Below are 19,806 nucleotides of genomic sequence, written 5' to 3' on the forward strand. Positions count from 1 at the left end.
TTTGTGGCAAGATTTCTGTCCAACGCTCCCCGAGGAACTAGAACAGTTTTGTAAAAAATGGTAAGATATTGCCAAATCTAGGTGTGCAAAGTTGGGAGAGATCTATACCAACAGACTCACAGCTGTAATTGCTGCCAAAGTTGCTTCCACCAAGTATTAACTTGGGTGGAGACTTGTCCAATTATGGTATTTTTTTATATTTTTCTTCACACCAAAATTCCCCTAAAGTGTGGAGGAAGGTGTGTAGATAAGTGGAAGAAAATTCTTATTTAAATGCATGAAACTGAGAAACTGACAACAAAATGTGAAAAGTTCAAGGACGTGTAGACTTTCTATATGCACTACATCACAGGGAGCTGCTGAGGGGAGGACGGCTCATAATAATGGCTGGAACAGAGCAAACGAAATGGCATTGAACACATGGAAAGATACCATTCCACTCTTTGTGCTCCAGACATGACCTCCCCAGTTAAGGTGCTACCAACCTCCTGTGCACTACATACAAATGAAACAAACGCTCACTTCTTTTAATTGGAAAACTTTTCTATCACCATTTTATTCCATTTTTAAGTACAGAACTGCAAAAATTGGGTCTATAAAATTGCCATACTAACAAAACTGATTTCAGGTGTGTAGGGAGTAGGTAATAGTTAATTGGTGGTAGATGAAGGGCAAGGAAAGCTTGACTGTATGTGGCAAATAGTGTGCTATGACAGCAGAAAATGTGTGTAGGGTGGTAGCATGTGGAACAGAGAACGGGGTATATTCAAGATGCTGTAAAGCCTTGTTCACATCAAATCCATTTTTTTTTTGCATATCCGATTCGAATCTTATTTTTCCTGAATCTGTTATTTTTCCTGTAGTCTGAACAGCCAAATAGCACATTGAATAGGATATTTCAACCCACCTTCGTAGGTGGTTTGAAGTCAGATACAATTCTGATTCCTGGCCATGCGACTTGTCTGAATGGTCAAATCTGATTTATTTGCCCTGAAGTGTTTTGACTTATTTGGCATATATTGTTGCTTGCTAGCTACTCTGTTGACAGTTTGACAAGAATGTGGTAACTAACTAGCTTGTTAATTGTTTACAAACAAATTAGTGAATGTGCTAGAAAGATAAACAGCTACCTAGTTAGTTGACTGCTGTGGCTAGCCAAACAATACTTGTTTTGAAAGTTTGATTATTTTATCCTTTTAGGCTTTAAAAGTGTTCTTACACTATGATTTTGAACATTCAAAGCAACTGTGGTCCTCTGTAGCTCAGCTGGTAGAGCACGGCGCTTGTAACTCCAAGGTAGTGGGTTCGATCCCGGGACCACCCATACACAAAAATGTATGCACGCATGACTAAGTCGCTTTGGATAAAAGCGTCTGCTAAATGGCATATTATTATTATATTATTAACTGGGAAATGTCCATTCCAGGCATTGTCACCTTAGCTTGCTACATAACCTCTGAGTGATAGGAAGCACAAGCACCACCACCAATCAGCCTACACCACCGTGCACACACCCGTCAATACCATGACAACTAGCATAGTCATGTCAGCAAATGACTGCTGTCTGAACAAACACACATCCGATTGTCACTTTTAACTTGCTGTTTGGACACTCAGTATTCCAAAACGGATTTGAAAAACAAAACTGATTTGAGCATTAAGGCCTGCAGTGTGAACAAGGCTTAAGTGTTGCTTGCAGCTTTACTGTAAAACAATGTTGAATTGAACCTTTGGTTGTAGAGTGGTGTCAGTATAGCAGCTAAGAGAAAGATTCAGAGTATCAACCTCATTACATAGACATTTCATTAGGGCATAGTTTTCAATAATCTATCAGAAATATTTTACAACACTATCACTTCGCCCCCACTGAACTGGACTACCAGGATGAGACTATATTTACCAAGACCTCGTGGTGCCTCTGAAACTGAAATAAGTTACAAAATGTTCTGAGAGCGAATTGTCCTACAACTGCAAAATGTGTTATACATTCTGAACACACCCCATAGCGATGTGAGAGACTATATGGAAGAGGGAATGGAACAAGGGAAGGTCACAAGTTCAGTGGAGCGATACAGACAAAGGTCAGGATTACAAAGATGGGACACATAGATGAGGCCTATACAGAGACAAGGGATTCTGCAAAGGGTTATGTGCGAGCGCTCCTCTCTGTCTCTGCCAGACACTCCCTCACCAGCGCCCTCGCGTGAATGATACCTAGAAGACAGATGAAAAACATCACAAGTTGGGATTTATAACTTTTACTTCATGTGTGGAGAATAATACTGTCTCCACATTGAACCTTAATGTGAATTGAAATCCATGTATTTCCAGGTAAACTCATATGGAATAAGTAGGCCTACCTGTGTAAGATATGCCATAATTTCTGACCTTTTAGCGTTAGTCATTTTTTTTTTGGGGGGGCATTCCGTTGATTGGTAAAAACCTGTCACTAAGTATTGGTGCCATGTGAATAGGGAAAAGTCTAAATGGGATCCTTGGGACTCGAACTCTGATGTCACCCAATTGAAGTTCAAATGTGTTACGGTTAGGGTTTAGGGTAGGGACGTCCCAAGGATCCCAGATAATGGGCGGCAGGTAGCTTAGTGGGTAAGAGCGTTGTGCCAGTAACCGAAAGGTCGCTGGTTCTAATCCCTGAGCCGACTAGGTGAAAAATCTGTCGATGTGCCCTTGAGCAAGGCACTTAACCCTAATTGCTCCTGTAAGTCGCTCTGGATAAGAGCGTCTGCTAAATGACCAAAAATAAAATAATGTGAGTAAAGAGCAAAATGGCCGTGGTGTGAGAAGCATGGGTGAAATGTTTGTTTGGTTCATTGAAAAGTATTTACATCAGTAATTATTCATAAGAGAAACATTTTCCTTGGGATTACTAGCCTTGGAATAGGGATTTCTGGACTGACCATCTCACATACTGAAGAACTAGGACAACCTTTCATCACCAAGTACTGGTTAATTCATTATTTTTGATGTGTCCTGCATTTGGGCAATTCCACGATAATGGAATTACGACTTGACTCCGATTTGTTCACTTTAAAATGTATGCCAAACAAAAACCACTGATTTCAAAGTTTAACAAACCATAAAACTATGGTTTTTGTTTGGTATGCATTTTAAAGTGAAATCTGAGTCTCTGCGTAATTCCGTTACCATGGAATTGCCCATTTCTCATTTTGTGCATAACATTTACGTTTCATGGATTGAACTGAAACTAATTTCGGCATCTATGAATTTAAAGAACAATTAATGTCGGATTGGACAGGCTGTCATTTTGCTAATTGAATTTGGTGGATTTAAATTTTGATGATTGATTGACTGGATGACTGAGCTTGTTGACAGTTTTATTGAATGCAGAAAGCCTTGTAACATACTATTTGGCTTATTTCTAAGATTTATGTTTGCTGCTGCTGCTCTGATGCTGCCATGCAATGTTGATCATTGCTTTCACCCACTGCCTTATATTAATTTATTATTGCTGTGTTTACGCATATAATATTAATATGCTTACTGTCTGCTTGCTGGGTATGTGCACTGTGGTTAGGGAAAAGGAAAGTAAGTTATGGAGTACTGATAAACACCCTATGTCAATACAACCACAACCTTTGCTCCAAGCTTTGAGGATATTTGTAGCCTAGGCGTTTAACCGGCCAGGCTGCAGTACCTCTCTTTAGCCTCTCCATGGCGCTCTTACTCCCGGCGTAGGTGGGGCGGATCTCGCGACTCATCTCCTCAATGACTGACAGCAGCTCGCTGTAGGTTGAGCCCTGAGACACTTTCACTGGCTGTGTGTGAGAGAGAGGGGGATAAGAGACAAAGGTATATGTTGGAAAAGAGTAAAAGCAACTACAACTCCCTATTGATCCTGAGCAAGATATAGTCCCTTTATATCGTACAGAAGGGTAGAGATAGAGGGATAATTGCCATGACGAGTTATGCAAATAAACATATTCGCCAACAAATCAAATCTGTTTTGTACGTGTTAGTGATACCTGGACCCTATTGATATAATACCCTGAATGACATCACATCATATTTAACATGACTTTCTAAAGTATCATAGGCATTAGTTAAAGCAGTTGGAGATGAGTCAGGCTGTTCTGTCCTACCTGAACGAAGCCCATCGACGGCGGGCCGAAATCACTGAACGCCGGTCTGAAGTTGGAGGAGGAGGGGAGTGAGGGGGAGGGCACACTGGAGCCTAGGCAGAGGAAAGAGAAAATTCAGACGCACTGAAGCGCCCTATGGCTAGTTAACATCACCTATGACTAGTTAACATCATCTTTAAAATGGGAGGCAGGGGCATAAAGGCTGCGTGGCTTCGGTGGCGCATTCATTCTCAGGTGAGAGGGATTGTTACATTATGGTTGGTAGTATATGACACTCAGGTTGGCCGTTGACGTGTAGTGTGTTCCCTGGGCTAGTCTCTGGGCAGGTCGCAGGGATAGGACCGCTAGTCTTATCTATTGAATGGAATCCACTGTGGTAGGGTAGAGAGTTCAGTAAGATGGGTGAAGACCAAACCAAAGATGGGTAGTGTAGAGGGTGCATCCATAGAAATTATGTTTCTATTGGTGCACCCTTGATAGCAAGAATAGTGGACTCAAAATAACCGATTGACATTCGGCAGAAACCTGGCGGGGTGTGGTTGGAGCCGGAAGGGGCAGGGGCGATGGGTTTGTAGCTCATCGTAATGTCACTGCGGACCTCCCCGTACGACGATGCGCCGCTTCCGTCCGTCCCGTCGACCCTGTGCTTATACAGCTTTACTGGTGGGCTGGGCCCGAGAGCTAGGAAGAGAAAGTCATGGTCTTATGTTCATCATGTATGACATTCCTCAACTACACTGTCAGTCTAGCCTGGTCCAGAATAGACTGCGTGCTATGCAAGTCTTGTTGGATGTTCTGTATGGCCAATTGGGTTTGGCATGACAATGATAGAGGATTGTTGTTTAACTCATACAGATTTGGACCAGGCTGTCATGACGTTGTCAGTGGATCACTGACGTTTGTAAACATCTTACTTAATGACCCAGACCTTAGGTTACCTAGCTAGCTAGTAAGCCAACAACCCCAGCTGGTTTCAAACATTTGTCACAACAGTGCCTGTTTTCTCTACCTACATCAGCTTAGCGGGGAGCTTTGCACAATAAGTCAGTACCTCATCTGGTCGTAACCTATCTTTAAAACACTGTACTAGCTAGCTAGTTGGCTAGGTAGCTAAGCTAACGTGGGTTAACTGTAGCTCGCTAACTAGTTTCCGAACCAAAGGTCGACGAAATGATATCTTGCTTCAGACAAAGTAAAATGAATGGAAACAAAGCTAGTTAGCTGGTGACCTAAATTGTAATTGCAACGAATTCGTTGATCACTGCGCATTTCATAGCCAGTTAATATCTTCTTAGCAAGGAAGCGAACTAGCTAGCTACATTAGCTAGCCGTTTGCTGACTGGTTTGCTAGCTAGCTAACGTTATCTAGATGGCGAACACCAAGGTGCATAGTAGCTATAACGTTAGATTGCAGCAAGTAGTTGCAGAATGAATTTGCGTTCCATAGGTTTTAGTATCTTAGCGGCCATTAAAAACATGTAATAGAAAACAAAAATCAAGTGGAATGCTTTCGAAATGTACCTTTCTAGGGGAAGATTTTCAGGTCGATAAAGCAGCTTCCTTTCTCCTGCTGAAAGGGGCGTGGTTGTCGATGCAAAGATTTCACTGAATATTCAGAAGTTGGCGCGTTGTCATTGGCTGAATGAGGCTGAAAAAATCTATAGCAGGTGAGCACAGAACTGTCTATTTATCAGAGCCTTCCCTTCTATTTATTTTGATTTATAGGGTTCTGCACTGGTATGTATTTTTTTTCATAACCTCTTTGGTGTTCAGAGTTTGAGTGTAAGGAAAAAAATCAGGTATAGGGATTATTTGATGGGGCACCCACCATTGATTCATTTCCCCTGTGGTTACATGTGTGGACATGTCAATCATCATGTAGATCATCTACTGCCTGAACCGAAACGTCAATCACACAATAAACCAAATGTTTGTTCTATTATGCCACATCAAGGTCCCTCTTCCACATGTTTGCCAAATAAAAATTCAGAAATTGTCCATCATGACCTAACAAATAAATGTAATCCAACTACATTTAAAAGGTGTGTGTGTGTTCGCGTTCGTGTGAGAGTGATCTGTGAGAGAGTGATACTAGGTCTGTCAGTTTAGTTGTAAAAAATTATAGAGTTTTCAGGCTATCACTGTCCAAGGCCACACCAGCTGATTTGCTACATGGTTGACTTGCAAGTGGCCACGCTGCATCAGTAACATTGGACAAAAGATAGAAGAGAACAAAGAACAGTGACAAAGTTGTATTTTTGGTAGGAACATTACAGATTTGATGGCTTTCCAGGTCGTCTTTTTCACGGTCACGCTGCACATATTATCAGATCTCACAACGCCTGGAGAAGTGTTTAAAATCTCCGGAAACACATCAATATGATATAGCAGTCTTCTGAGATGCGTAGTGACGCCCTGGAACGTCACCTTTTGTCAATCAGTAACCAATGTAGGCTCTGCAAGAGAAGGGAAAGTGAAACTACAATTAAATATTAAGGGAGGGAGTAGACAAGGATCATCGGAGGATCCCTACATTGAGGATACATTTGATGGAAATCGAACGAGAGGCACCATGAACTCAGGTACAAATGCATTTGATATGACTTATGACTACCATCATGCCAGTGAAACATGAGTTAACATTTTAATGAAAGGTTTTCAGTTATCAGTTACCTCGTCATTGAAAAAGGTTATGCTTCTTCTACCCCCTTCTACTTTTCTAAAATGGCTGCTAGTGTGGCTAGTTAATGAATATACTGTAGCAGTAGTACAAATATAAAACCAATGTCTGAAAGTTCAAAGTTCAGAATCACAGGCTCTGTCTGTTCATTCATCTTCCTCTGGTTGCTAATTAACCCAATAGCTACACATATGAGACAAAAGGCGGGATCTGATTTGACCATGCAATATGCACTGAGTGTACAAAACATTAGGAACACCTGCTCTTTCCATGACATAGACTGACCAGGTGAATCCAGGTGAAAAGCTATGATCCTTGAAATAGACTGACCAGGTGAATCCAGGTGAAAGCTATGATCCTTTATTGATGGCACTTGTTAAATCCACTTGAATCAGTGTAGATGAAGCGGAGGAGATGGGTTAAATAATGATTTTTACACCTTGAGACAATTGAGACATGGATTGTTTATGTGTGCCATTCAGTGGGTGAATGGGCAAGACAAAAGATTTAAGTGCCTTTGAACGGGGTATGGTAGTATGTGCCAAGTGCACCGGTTTGAGTGTGTCAAGAACTGCAACGCTGCTGGGTTTTTCATGCTCAACAGTTTCCTGTGTGTATCAAGAATGGTCCACCACCCAAAGGACATACAGTCTGTGGGAAGCATTGGAGTCAACATGGGCATAATCATTATGACAATTGTTTTAATTGTATTGGTAAAATATTTTGATACTTTGATACTGTATGTACAGTTGAAGTCGTTTAGTACACTTAGGTTGGAGTCATTAAAACTCGTGATGACATTTCCCTGCATTAAAGTCCCCGGCCACTAGGAGCGCTGCCTCTGAATGAGCATTTTCTTGTTTGCTTATGGCCTTATACAGCTCGTTGAGTGCGGTCTTAGTGCCAGCATCGGTTTGTGGTGGTAAATAGATGGCTACGAAAAATACAGATAAACTCTCTTGGTAAATAGTGTGGTCTACAGCTTATCATGAGATACTCTACCTCAGGCGAGCAAAACCTTGAGACTCCCTTAATATTAGATTTCGTGCACCAGCTGTTATGGACAAATAGACACAGACCGCCAACCCTTGTCTTACCAGAGGCAGCTGTTCTGTCTTGCCGATGTACGGAAAACCCAGCCTGCTGTATGTTATCCATGTCATCGTTCAGCCACGACTCGGTGAAACATAAGATATTACAGTTTTTAATGTCCCGTTGGTAGGATAGTCTTGAACGGAGCTCATCCAGTTTATTCTCCAATGATTGCACGTTGGCCAATAGGACGGCTGGTTAGAGGCGGGTTACCCACTCGCCGACCAATTCTCACAAGGCACCCGGATCTGCGTCCCCTGTATCGGCGTCTTCTCTTCATGCGAATGACAGGGATTTGGGCCTGGTCCGGTGTCTGCAGTAAATCCTTCGCGTCCGACTTGTTAAATAAAACATCTTCGTCCAGTTCGATGTGAGTAATCAATGTTCTGATATCCAGACGCTCTTTTCAGTCATAAGAGACGGTGGCAGAAACATTATGTACAAAATAAGTTACAAATAATGCAGAAAAAACACACACAATAGCACAGTTGGTTAGGAGCCAGTAAAACGCCAGCCATCTCCTCCAGCGCCATTGAATAATAAGTTGTGATAATGTCATTGTGATGTCCTTTATCTTTTATGCAGGGTTGTGTCTGAGGGTGCTGATACTGGTTGCTCTCACAGTACCCATCAGAGCAGCTCAACCTGGTGAGAATGTTTACACTGTTAATTACATTAGTAACTAAAAGGAAACGGTTCCCTGGACACGGTATTAAAAAGTCATTTAATCTGTGTCCAGGAAACTGGCCCTGGGAGTCGAGCACAAATAAGTCACCCTCTCTTTCTCTCGCCCTCTTTCTCCCCTGTCTCTCCTTCTCCAGCCCCGGAGACATTCACCTTAACTGTCCCTGATGGTCCAACCTCGACCCTGTCTGGCTCCTCGGTCTCTCTACTCTGTGAAGTCTCACCTCTCTTCAATGCAGAGCCATTGGAGGTGCGCTGGTACCGTTCCAGTAACTTCCAGAGTCCTGCCTTGTTGTACAAAGATCACAAGATCCAGGAGGTCCCTGTGGACCCCCAGTATAGGGGCAGGGTGTCTCTAACTGGGGGGCTGGAGAGAGGGAATGTGTCCCTGAGACTGGAGAGGGTCACACAGGAAGACAGGGGGGAGTATATATGCCAAGTCACCAGTGACCAGTGGTATGAAAAGGCCAGTGTCTTCCTCACAGTGAATGGTAAGGGTTATCTCTCAAATTGATGGTGAAACTGTGTATTGTGGTGTCACCCCCAAAGCACCTAATCCTAGATCAGCACTCCTACTCTGAGACACGTTATGGAGTCTTTGGTACCACAGAGTAAAAAAAAAAAGGCAGTTACATTTGCCACCTCTCAGTTTACAATTGCATTAGGGGTACAGCCAACTACAAACTTCAGCTGACTTTAGCCTTATATAGCCCCGCCCCCAAAAAATAAAACATCTCTGGAAGGGATAGAGGCATCCGTTTAATGTAAACAAAATGGGCAAACCACCTTTAAGTAACTTCAAACGAAATAATTGAAAGTTGATTTGAGTTGTTTGGCCATGACATTTAGAAAATGTCATGGATGCCCCTATCACTCCTATTGAATGTTAGCTAGCGGTGGCTATAGTTAGCTGAAGTTTGTCGTGGTCGTTTAAAAGAAAACCAAACCATGGAATACAGTTCTATATCGTGGAGCTCCGCCCCATAGGGGAGCTCTGCTCCTATTGGTTTACCCTGCTGCCTAGGCAACGAACAGCCTGAGACAAAATGATGCACACACCTGCAGCCAATAGGAGTACAGGTGTCCCTATAAGAGGGGATGCTTCCCCTCAATCAGCCTCCCTTTATCTTCAGCGACTGGACTAGACTGAAGAAGCCGATAAGAAGACAAGACTCAGGACGAGAAAGCCGTCGCCGATTTCCAAGTCTCGACGTCGTCCTCTAAATGAGCACACCAGGAGTTTTTCCACGCCCAAAAGCTCTTTTCAGAGCTCAATGTCGCTGCTCCTCCATGACAACTTATGTTTTGTGTGCTTAGGATCACAGCATGCTTGGAGTGGCCTCATAGATCCCCCACTATGCGCCAGCTGCGCCCTCCTTTCTTTAAAGGAGAGGAAGCAGCGATGGTCATTTTTTCGGGAGGATATCCCTCTAGAGGACGTGTTATCGGTGCTAGCCTCAGCTTCTGAGGCATCATCTGAGGGCGCTGACTCAGGAGATGACAGGAATATTGGGGAGGAAATGGGTATTCTATTGGAACTATCCATTACTCTGACCCAGACGTTTAACACCCCTTTTTCCCTCAGGAAAGTGTGAGGTCATTTACATCCCTGGGTGATGACGACACAGGCTCTGAATTTTCAGCAGGCCCGTCCTACGCCACAGCCTCTCTGCGCTCTGATTTTCCAGGGCTCATTGAGATGGCTGCTAAGCGGCTGGAGATTAAGCTGCCCCCCATTCCCTCCAACCCGGAAGTGGACATGATGGAGGGCGGCCCTTACTCTCGCTACTGCTCCGCGTCGTACCCGGCATCAGACGGCGGTCTCCAGCAGCAAGGGAGTGGGCCCCGCCCCTCCTGCAGCGCAAGAGGTGCCGACCATTCCGCCGGCGAGAGAGGTCATTAAAGCGTCATCCTGGCATCACTCGAAGGGCGGCCAGAAGAGACGCCGTTTATGACATGGCGAGGGGGAGAGAACGGAAGACGGCGCAGCGCCTTGTGTGACTGTGCCCACTGTCCCCCCCTACTGGAGGAAACTGCGTGTTGTGTGTCTAATAAAGAGTTGGCTCCAATTGACTTTGTCACAAGACAGCCCCTTTTCCATGATACACCCGAAACCGTTCAGGTGCCTTTACTCTCTCTCTCTCTCTCCTCCTCACCACTCTGAGTGTAGCACAGCCCACTACGGGTGCGTAGTTGAGCATACACATGAGGCACGTGTGAATAAGGGAACAAGGCAGACATCTTTGATGAGCCGCCTTGTTATACCTCATAAAAACCTTACACACATAGACTCTTAGGAGTGTTGTGGTACAGGATTCACATAGTAGCCTGCGTACACAGCCAGTTACTGGAATGATGACGCAATCAGTGCAGTTCAGACCCGTGCAGCGTTCATGGAGGGCTGGGACAACGAGGTTACGAGTATAACCAACGTGTCAGCGCCCCCGTTTCTCTCAGAACCCGCTCATGTTTCCTCTCCCTTTCATGAGAGGCCCGCCTTGGGCTGTTCCACCACTTCACTGTCGGGGAACAGCGGCGGCGACGGCCGTAGAGGAATACAGGTTCTTCCTACTGAATGCACCACAGCTTCGCGCTCTTCCGCTTTCTCAGCATTATTGGGAGTGGCAGCGAAGCTGTACCCTCTCCCACTGGCAAGACCGGACGCTGGAGAAGGGTTATGCCATCCAATTTCACCCGATCCCTCCCCATTCAGGAGGGTGGTGGAGATGGTGATGAAAACGCCGGGAAAGGTCACGCTCTCGTTACAGAGATTACGGAACTTTTGGCGAAGGAGGCAGTCACAGTAGTTCCTCGGGAGCAAAGGAACAGGGGGCTATATTCGCCCTATTTCCTGGTGCCCAAAAAGATGGGGGGAATGAGGCCAATATTGGATCTACGCGTTCTCAACGAGAGCGTAGCCAAACGGCCCTTTCGTATGCTGACGACAAAACGTCTGCTGGAATGTGTCCAGAGGAGAGACTTTTGTACGAGCATAGACCTGAAGGATGCATATTTTCATGTGCCGGTACATCTGCGTCACAGGAAGTTTCTGCGTTTTCGCTTTTCAAGGGGCGGCGTACTAATACATGAGGATGCCATTCGGGTACGCCCTGGCACCTCACACGTTTTCCAAATGTGTGGAGGCGGCAATAGCACGGTTACGTCGTCAGGGGATAAGGGTTTTAGCCTACCTAGACGACTTACTGGTTCTCGCCATGTCAGCAGAGCTGGCGATCACACACACGACACAGACAGTGATTCATCTCACGTGTCTGGGGTTCGCTGTGAATTGGGAAAAAGAGCGCGCCCTGGCCCAGTCATCAGATTGTCTATCTGGGGATACAGCTAGACACTGTAACGATGAGGGCTCGAATTTCGGATCCTCGACGGGCTGCCCTGTTGCTAGCCCTACCAAGGTTTTATCTGAATCACACGGTAAAGGCGCTTTCGGTCATGTCACTCTTGGGTCTCATGTCGTCAGCCCATTCCGTGGTTCCGCTGAGACTTATGCCAGTAAATGGAATGTTTTTTCACAGTGTTGTGTCACAGAAAATGTGGACTACGTGTGCTGTCAGGTCGAGAGCATACGCTCATTCCTACAGTTCCTATGTGATAAGCAGCGCTCACCCGCCACCATGTAGGTGCTTGCGGCGGCGATTTAGGCTTGTCATGAGGGTTTGGCAGAGACACTGTTTTCAGCCACCCTCTTGTGAAACGTTTTCTATTGGGAACGCGGCGGCTTAGGCCAATGCCTAGAGCCACGCTTCCTCAGTGGGATTTGATTTTGGTGCTCGAAGCGCTCTGCGAGCCACCGTTCGAGCCATTGAATCAAATCCCCCTTAAGATGTTATCTTTGAAGATGACACTGTTGCTCGCTTTGACCACTGCTTAACGTGTCAGTGATTTGTACGCTCTTTCGACGAGACCCGACTGCCTTGCCATTTATGACGATTGAGCAGGACGGTGTTAAGTCTTAACCCGGCATTTATGCCTGAGGTTATTAAGAGCTCATATAGATTACAGATCGTAGAGCTCCCTTTCACCATGTTGAGAGGAGAGAGGAACGGCTCCATCGCCTGTGCCCAGTGCGCGCCTTGGCGCGCTACGTGGAGTGCAATGCGGCGATTAGGTCATCGCCTCAGCTGTTTTGTGTGTCACGGTGCGGCTGCACTCGGTAGACCACTTTCTAAACAGCGTCTGTCTCATTGGCTTTGTAAGGCATTGAGACGGCTTATGAGGCTGCAGGGCGGCCATTGCCTCTGGGTAGAAGAGCCCAATCCACTCGTGGAGTAGCGGCTTCTATTACCTTTTTCAGAGGAACAGGTGTAGAGGATAATTGCGCAGCGGTGTCTTGATCGTCACCGTCTCCTTTTATCTATTTCTACCTGTTAGATATGTCTTCTAACTCTCTAGTTCAGTCTGTACTCAGTGTAGCTGATGGAAGGACTTGAACTAAGAGAAAAAAGATGCAGGACCAGGGGGCAGGGTTCCCATTAGGTCGGCTTTTTTTCTATGAGAGAGCCATGACTCCTGACTGAGGTTATCAGTACAGTAGAGGTAATGTATTGTGACCTGCTCACCAGTGCATAACTGGGTTGGGGCGGAATGATGAGGGAGATAGTGTTTGTAACTTTGTTTACATTACTATTAGACCGGTCATATGTATTGACGGAATTGTGACGTCATCTATCTGCTTGTTCAGATTAGTATGACTCATGTTCTGGAGTCTAAATCAAATCAAATCAAATTTTATTGGTCACATGCGCCGAATACAACAGGTGCAGACATTGCAGTGAAATGCTTACTTACAGCCCTTAACCAACAGTGCATTTATTTTAAACAAAAAAAGTAAGAATAAAACAACAACAACAAAAAAGTGTTGAGAAAAAAAGAGCAGAAGTAAAATAAAGTGACAGTAGGGAGGCTATATATACAGTAAAATAAAGTGACAGTAGGGAGGCTATATATACAGGGGGGTACCGTTGCAGAGTCAATGTGCGGGGGCACCGGCTAGTTGAGGTAGTTGAGGTAATATGTACATGTGGGTAGAGTTAAAGTGACTATGCATAAATACTTAACAGAGTAGCAGCAGCGTAAAAAGGATGGGGTGGGGGGGCAGTGCAAATAGTCCGGGTAGCCATGATTAGCTGTTCAGGAGTCTTATGGCTTGGGGGTAGAAGCTGTTGAGAAGTCTTTTGGACCTAGACTTGGCACTCCGGTACCGCTTGCCGTGCGGTAGCAGAGAGAACAGTCTATGACTAGGGTGGCTGGAGTCTTTGACAATTTTGAGGGCCTTCCTCTGACACCGCCTGGTATAGAGGTCCTGGATGGCAGGGAGCTTTGCCCCAGTGATGTACTGGGCCGTACGCACTACCCTCTGTAGTGCCTTGCGGTCAGAGGCCAAGCAGTTGCCATACCAGGCGGTGATGCAACCAGTCAGGATGCTCTCGATGGTGCAGCTGTAGAATTTTTTGAGGATCTGAGGACCCATGCCAAATCTTTTTAGTCTCCTGAGGGGGAATAGGCTTTGTCGTGCCCTCTTCACGACTGTCTTGGTGTGTTTGGACCATGATAGTTCGTTGGTGATGTGGACACCAAGGAACTTGAAGCTCTCAACCTGTTCCACTACAGCCCCGTCGATGAGAATGGGGGCGTGCTCAGTCCTCTTTTTTTTCCTGTAGTCCACAATCATCTCCTTTGTCTTGGTCACGTTGAGGGAGAGGTTGTTGTCCTGGCACCACACGGCCAGATCTCTGACCTCCTCCCTATAGGCTGTCTCATCGTTGTCGGTGATCAGGCCTACCACTGTTGTGTCGTCGGCAAACTTAATGATGGTGTTGGAGTCGTGCCTGGCCATGCAGTCATGGGTGAACAGAGAGTACAGGAGGGGGACTGAGCACGCACCCCTGAGGGGCCCCCGTGTTGAGGATCAGTGTGGCAGATGTGTTGTTACCTACCCTTACCACCTGGGGGCGGCCCGTCAGGAAGTCCAGGATCCAGTTGCAGAGGGAGGTGTTTAGTCCCAGGATCCTTAGCTTAGTGATGAGCTTAGAGGGCACTATGGTGTTGAATGCTGAGCTGTAGTCAATGAATAGCATTCTCACGTAGGTGTTCCTCTTGTCCAGGTGGGAAAGGGCAGTGTGGAGTGCAATAGAGATTGCATCATCTGTGGATCTGTTGGGGCGGTATGCAAATTGGAGTGGGTCTAGGGTTTCTGGGATTATGCTGTTGATGTGAGCCATGACCAGTCTTTCAAAGCACTTCATGGCTACAGACGTCAGTGCTACGGGTCGGTAGTCATTTAGGCAGGTTATCTTAGAGTTCTTGGGCACGGGGACTATGGTGGTCTGCTTGAAACATGTTGGTATTACAGACTCAGTCAGGGACATGTTGAAAATGTCAGTGAAGACACTTGCCAGTTGGTCAGCACATGCTCGGAGTACACGTCCTGGTAATCCGTCTGGCCCTGCGGCCTTGTGAATGTTGACCTGCTTAAAAGTCTTACTCACATCGGCTACGGAGAGCGTGATCACATAGTCGTCCGGAACAGCTGGTGCTCTCATGCATGCTTCAGTGTTGCTTGCCTCGGCGAGCATAGAAGTGGTTTAGCCTCGTCTGGTAGGCTTGTGTCACTGGGCAGCTCGCGGCTGTGCTTCCCTTTGTAGTCTGTAATAGTTTTCAAGCCCTGCCACATCCGACGAGCGTCAGAGCCAGTGTAGTATGATTCAATCTTAGACCTGTATTGACTCTTTGCCTGTTTGATGGTTCGTCGGAGGTCATAGCGGGATTTCTTATAAGCGTCCGGGTTAGAGTCCCGTTCCTTGAAAGCGGCAGCTCTACCCTTTAGCTCAGTGCGGATGTTTCCTGTAATCCATGGCTTCTGGTTGGGGTATGTACGTACGGTCACTGTGGGGGACGACATCATCGATGCACTTATTGATGAAGCCAGTGACTGATGTGGTGTACTCCTCAATGCTGTCTGAAGAATCCCGGAACATGTTCCAGTCTGTGCTAGCAAAACAGTCCTGTAGCTTAGCATCTGCGTCATCTGACCACTTTTTTATTAACCGAGTCACTGGTGCTGCCTGCTTCAGTTTTTGCTTATAAGCAGGAATCAGGAGGATAGAGTTATGGTCAGATTTGCCAAATGGAGGGCGAGGGAGAGCTTTGTATGCGTCTCTGTGTGTGGAGTAAAGGTGGTCTAGAGTTTTTTTCCCTCTGGTTGCACATTTAACATGCTGGTAGAAATTAGGTAGAACGGATTTAAGTTTCCCTGCATTAAAGTCCCCGGCTACTAGGAGCGCTGCATCTGGATGAGCGTTTTCCTGTTGATTAATGGCCTTGTACAACTCATTCAGTGCAATCTTAATGCCAGCATTGGTTTGTGGTGGTAAATAGACTAGAAAATAGCTATGAAAAATATAGATGAAAACTCTCTTGGTAAATAGTGTGGTCTACAGCTTATCATAAGATACTCTACCTCAGGCGAGCAAAACCTCGAGACTTCCTTGGTATTTGATTTTGTGCACCAGCTGTTGTTTACAAATATACCGCCACCCCTTGTCTTACCAGAGTCTGCAGTTCTGTCCTGTTGATGTAGCGTATAGCCTGCTAGCTGAATGTTATCATTGTTGTCGTTCAGCCACGACTCCGTGAAACATAAGATATTACAGCCCACTAAGATTAGTCTACCCACTAATCTTTGGGTTTCCATAGATTGAGTGTGGCGGATTACCGAATACACAGTGTAGAGTGACACTTTGTGTCATTCCATTAGTGATCGGTTTTGTTTTGACAGGATATTGAGACGCCATCTATCTGCTAGTTCAGATTAGTATGGCTCATGTTCTGGATTCTACCCACCAATCTTTGGGGATCCATAGATTGAGTGTGGCGGATTACCGAATACACCGTGTAGAGTGACACTTTGTGTCATTCCATTAGTGGTCGGTTTTGTTTTAACAGGATATTGAGGTACCATCTATCTGCTGGTTCAGATTAGTATGGCTCATATTCTGGTTATCTGCCCACTAGACATTGGCAATGCCATTGGACTAGGTGGGGCGGATTTGTACAGAGGACACAGTATTTTGTGACAGTGTGTCACAGTACTGTGGGACTTGGTCGCAGCCATTGCTAGGCCCGACCTTTTCAAGTGGGAAGTGTTGGGCTCGGCAGGGAGTACATTTTGGAGCATTGCGCTCCGCCTTAAACCAATAGGAGCAGAGCTCCCCTATGGTGCGGAGCTCCACGATATAGAACGATAGTTACCGGAGTTGTAATTCCAGTTCTATGAGTGGAGTGGAGCATAGGACTTAAGGCCCTTCCGACCCTCCAGTCTGAAGATAATTTCTCGGGAGGCTTATTGAGGGGAAGCGTCCCCTCTTATAGGGACACCTGTACTCCTATTGGCTGCAGGTGTGTGCATAATTTTGTCTCAGGCTGTTCGCTGCCTAGGCAGCGGGGTAAACCAATAGGAGCAGAGCTCCCCTATGGGGCTCCGCTCCACTCATAGAACTGGAGTTACAACTCCGGTAACTATAGTTTCTTCTGGCCCATAGACTACTTTCAGAGTGAGGAACCATCTAACACTAAATTGTAAAATACATATCTTGTATTCTTCCAATTTTTTCTGTCATTCTATCTGTGTCTTAATAGTTGTTGCTTGTCCCCCCTTATCTGTCCATCAGTGACAGGTAGTGAACCAGTTCTCTCTGTAGCTGAAGGACGAGGAGGAGGAGGTCAGGTGAACGTTACCTGTTCATCAGTGGGCTGGTCACCACAACCTAAACTCACCTGGAGAAACAAAGATGGGACAGAGATCAGAAATGGACAAGAAGTACTCAACACTTCTGGTAATTACATTTTGGTACTTCCTCACACTGTCTCTGTTCTGCTGACACAAATGTTCTAGTACCTGTGTTTTGGGTAAAAAATTTGACCTGGGTTGTGGTGTACTTTCAGTTGACTACTTTGTGTAAGTCAATGTGAATATTTTGATTTCCCCTCCCCATCTTTCTGTATCAGATTCTCAGGGCTTGGTGAATGTCAGTAGTTGGCTGCTGTATTCTCCCTCAGTCTCCGATTGGCTCTCCTGTACAGTCTCTTTGTCTGAGGAGGCGAAGAGAGAGGGCAGAATTCTGCCACATATATACACAGCTCCTACAGCTGTACCTGGTGAGTTAGTCTCCTACACAAACAGCCTACCCACAATCAGATCCCTCTCTCCCCATCCCACACATACATTACTTTAGAGGAGGAGGATGAACAGGTTGAAGAGGTGTCTACAGATTGCTTTTGCTAATTAATTTCACTGTGATGGTGTTCTGATGATGTCATGTCTTGAGAGCTTTAGAGGCATTTTATCCATGTTGGGTCTCTGTGCAGGAGTCTCCAAAGAAGCCTTCATTGTGACTCTGGTCCTGTTGGTCCTGTTTCTGGTCATCGGTGCTCTGTGCTCTGTCATTCTGTGCAAACGAAGAGGTATCTGGTATTCAGTCATATTAGGGTTTGTGATGTAATTATAAGAGCAAGATATAACAGTAATAATGACCCTATAGAGAAATGTGTCATAAAATATTTTGTCCATAAAATATATAAACAATAATATTTTTGTATCTTTTAGGGTCCATGTGGTCTTCATCCCAAAAGTCCAGAAACAGTTCAGGTAGTGTATTTCATCTGATAAATAAACTAAGAGTGAAATTTGAGTTAAGACAACATAAACAATGATTGATTTTATTTTGACAATTGTGTCTCTATATTTCAGATCAAACTGAGTGAAAGGCTATCATAAGATGCATGCAACTAACTTATTTTCTAGAAAACATTCCATTGACACGAAGCATGATATGCACATATCTCAATAGGATTTGACTCTCCTTGTTCCACAATTTACCTTTTTACAATAACTTTTACCTACTCCGTTCAACAGAGCCCAAAAAAACAATTGAAGGTTGTTAACTATCATGATGAAATAATATTATAACTTTGATCATCATTTCGATGTCTAGTTTAGTATAAATTTAAATATGTAAGGTAATGAATTGCGGGTAATGACCTAAATGTGCTCTGCTAGGGGCAGAAATCACAGAACAGATACCAACTACTGAAGAGATAGCAGCTGGTATAGAAATTAATCTGGAAGGTATTAAGTAATAGGGGGAATACGTTTCTTTACCCTCTAAAATGTGTCATGCCAAAAGTGCAGAAACAGTATCTCATCTGATCTGTGTGATAAATAAACTAAGTGTGAGATGAGTTATGACAACATAAACCATGATTGATTTTATGTTGACATGATTGTGTCTATATTTCGAATCAAACTGAGCTAGCACAGGGGCCGGCAGGTAACTGTTTCATTCTGATCTCTGGGTGAAATGCTAATACATGCTAATTCATTAACTTATTTTTGAAGAAACATTCCATTGACACCAAGCACATATCTCAATAGGATTTGACTGTACCAGTTCCACATTCACCTTTTTACAATAACTTTAACCTTTTCCATTCAACAGAGACAAAAAACCTAATTGAAGGTAATGTTCACTCATGATATACTGTATATGATATAATATAACTTTGATAATGTAGTAACCTGATTAATTTCAATATGACCTAAATGTTCTCCGTTAGGGGCAGAAAACACAGTGCCGAAACCTACCGAACAGATGGTCACTGGAAAAGAAGTTCATCTGGCAGGTAGAGTAATAGGATAAAAAATATATTACCCTTTTAATTGTATAATGGATGATAATTTGACATAATCTCAATAGGGTTTGACATTCCCAGTACCACATTCATCTTTAAAAAATAACTTTCACCTTTTCCATTCAACAGAGACAAAAAACATAGTTGAAGTTAATGTTCACTCATGATATGCTGTATATGATATAATATAACTTTGATAATGTAGTAACCTGATGAATTTCAATATGACCTAAATGTTCTCCGTTAGGGGCAGAAAACACAGTGCCGAAACCTACCGAACCGATGGTCACTGGAAAAGATGTTAATCTGGCAGGTAAAGTAATAGGATTAAAAATATATTACCCTTTTAATTGTATAATTTGATGATAATTTGACATAATCTCAATAGGATTTGACTTTCCCAGTTCCACATTCACCTTTTAACAATATCTTTAACATTTTCCATTCAGCAGAGACAAAAAACCTAGTTGAAGTTAATGTTCACTCATGATATGCTGTATATGATATAATATAACTTTG

The 19,806-nt window shown here is 44.5% G+C and overlaps 2 protein-coding genes and 1 long non-coding RNA gene across 52 annotated transcripts in view; 1 reads left to right on the forward strand and 2 right to left on the reverse strand.

Moving 5' to 3' along the window:
• Positions 1-1,640: 1,640 nt before the first annotated feature.
• On the reverse strand, positions 1,641-5,739 carry LOC121559381 (cyclin-dependent kinase 2-associated protein 2-like). The gene is made up of 5 exons (XM_045215687.1): positions 5,643-5,739; positions 4,647-4,802; positions 4,122-4,213; positions 3,677-3,797; positions 1,641-2,214 (listed from the first exon to the last, which is right to left on the reverse strand). Exons 2-5 carry the CDS (start codon positions 4,699-4,701, stop codon positions 2,147-2,149), a joined length of 336 nt encoding a protein of 111 aa, XP_045071622.1. The 5' UTR covers positions 4,702-4,802; positions 5,643-5,739; the 3' UTR covers positions 1,641-2,146.
• A 619-nt stretch (positions 5,740-6,358) lies between these two features.
• Positions 6,359-6,858, reverse strand: LOC123484911. Its single transcript, XR_006658780.1, has 2 exons — positions 6,795-6,858; positions 6,359-6,577 (listed from the first exon to the last, which is right to left on the reverse strand). It is a non-coding gene; the product is annotated as an uncharacterized LOC123484911 (long non-coding RNA).
• LOC121566612 (proteoglycan 4-like) overlaps positions 6,569-19,806 on the forward strand; it is a 97,378-nt gene continuing 84,140 nt past the window's right edge. For 47 of the 50 annotated variants that reach the window (XM_045215630.1, XM_045215643.1, XM_045215671.1 and 44 more), the window contains exons 1-11: positions 6,569-6,703; positions 8,479-8,541; positions 8,715-9,068; positions 17,268-17,432; positions 17,605-17,754; positions 17,965-18,060; positions 18,203-18,244; positions 19,095-19,115; positions 19,213-19,278; positions 19,535-19,600; positions 19,737-19,760. In XM_045215630.1, coding sequence (XP_045071565.1) covers positions 6,694-6,703; positions 8,479-8,541; positions 8,715-9,068; positions 17,268-17,432; positions 17,605-17,754; positions 17,965-18,060; positions 18,203-18,244; positions 19,095-19,115; positions 19,213-19,278; positions 19,535-19,600; positions 19,737-19,760 — 1,057 coding nt within the window. In that variant the 5' untranslated portion in view covers positions 6,569-6,693. The remainder of the gene's footprint in view (positions 6,704-8,478; positions 8,542-8,714; positions 9,069-17,267; positions 17,433-17,604; positions 17,755-17,964; positions 18,061-18,202; positions 18,245-19,094; positions 19,116-19,212; positions 19,279-19,534; positions 19,601-19,736; positions 19,761-19,806) is intronic. The other 3 variants (XM_045215639.1, XM_045215664.1, XM_045215632.1) reach the window with 2 other exon arrangements.

Source organism: Coregonus clupeaformis, unplaced genomic scaffold, assembly GCF_020615455.1.
Source record: "Coregonus clupeaformis isolate EN_2021a unplaced genomic scaffold, ASM2061545v1 scaf0492, whole genome shotgun sequence".
In the NCBI taxonomy this organism is placed as follows: domain Eukaryota; kingdom Metazoa; phylum Chordata; class Actinopteri; order Salmoniformes; family Salmonidae; genus Coregonus; species Coregonus clupeaformis.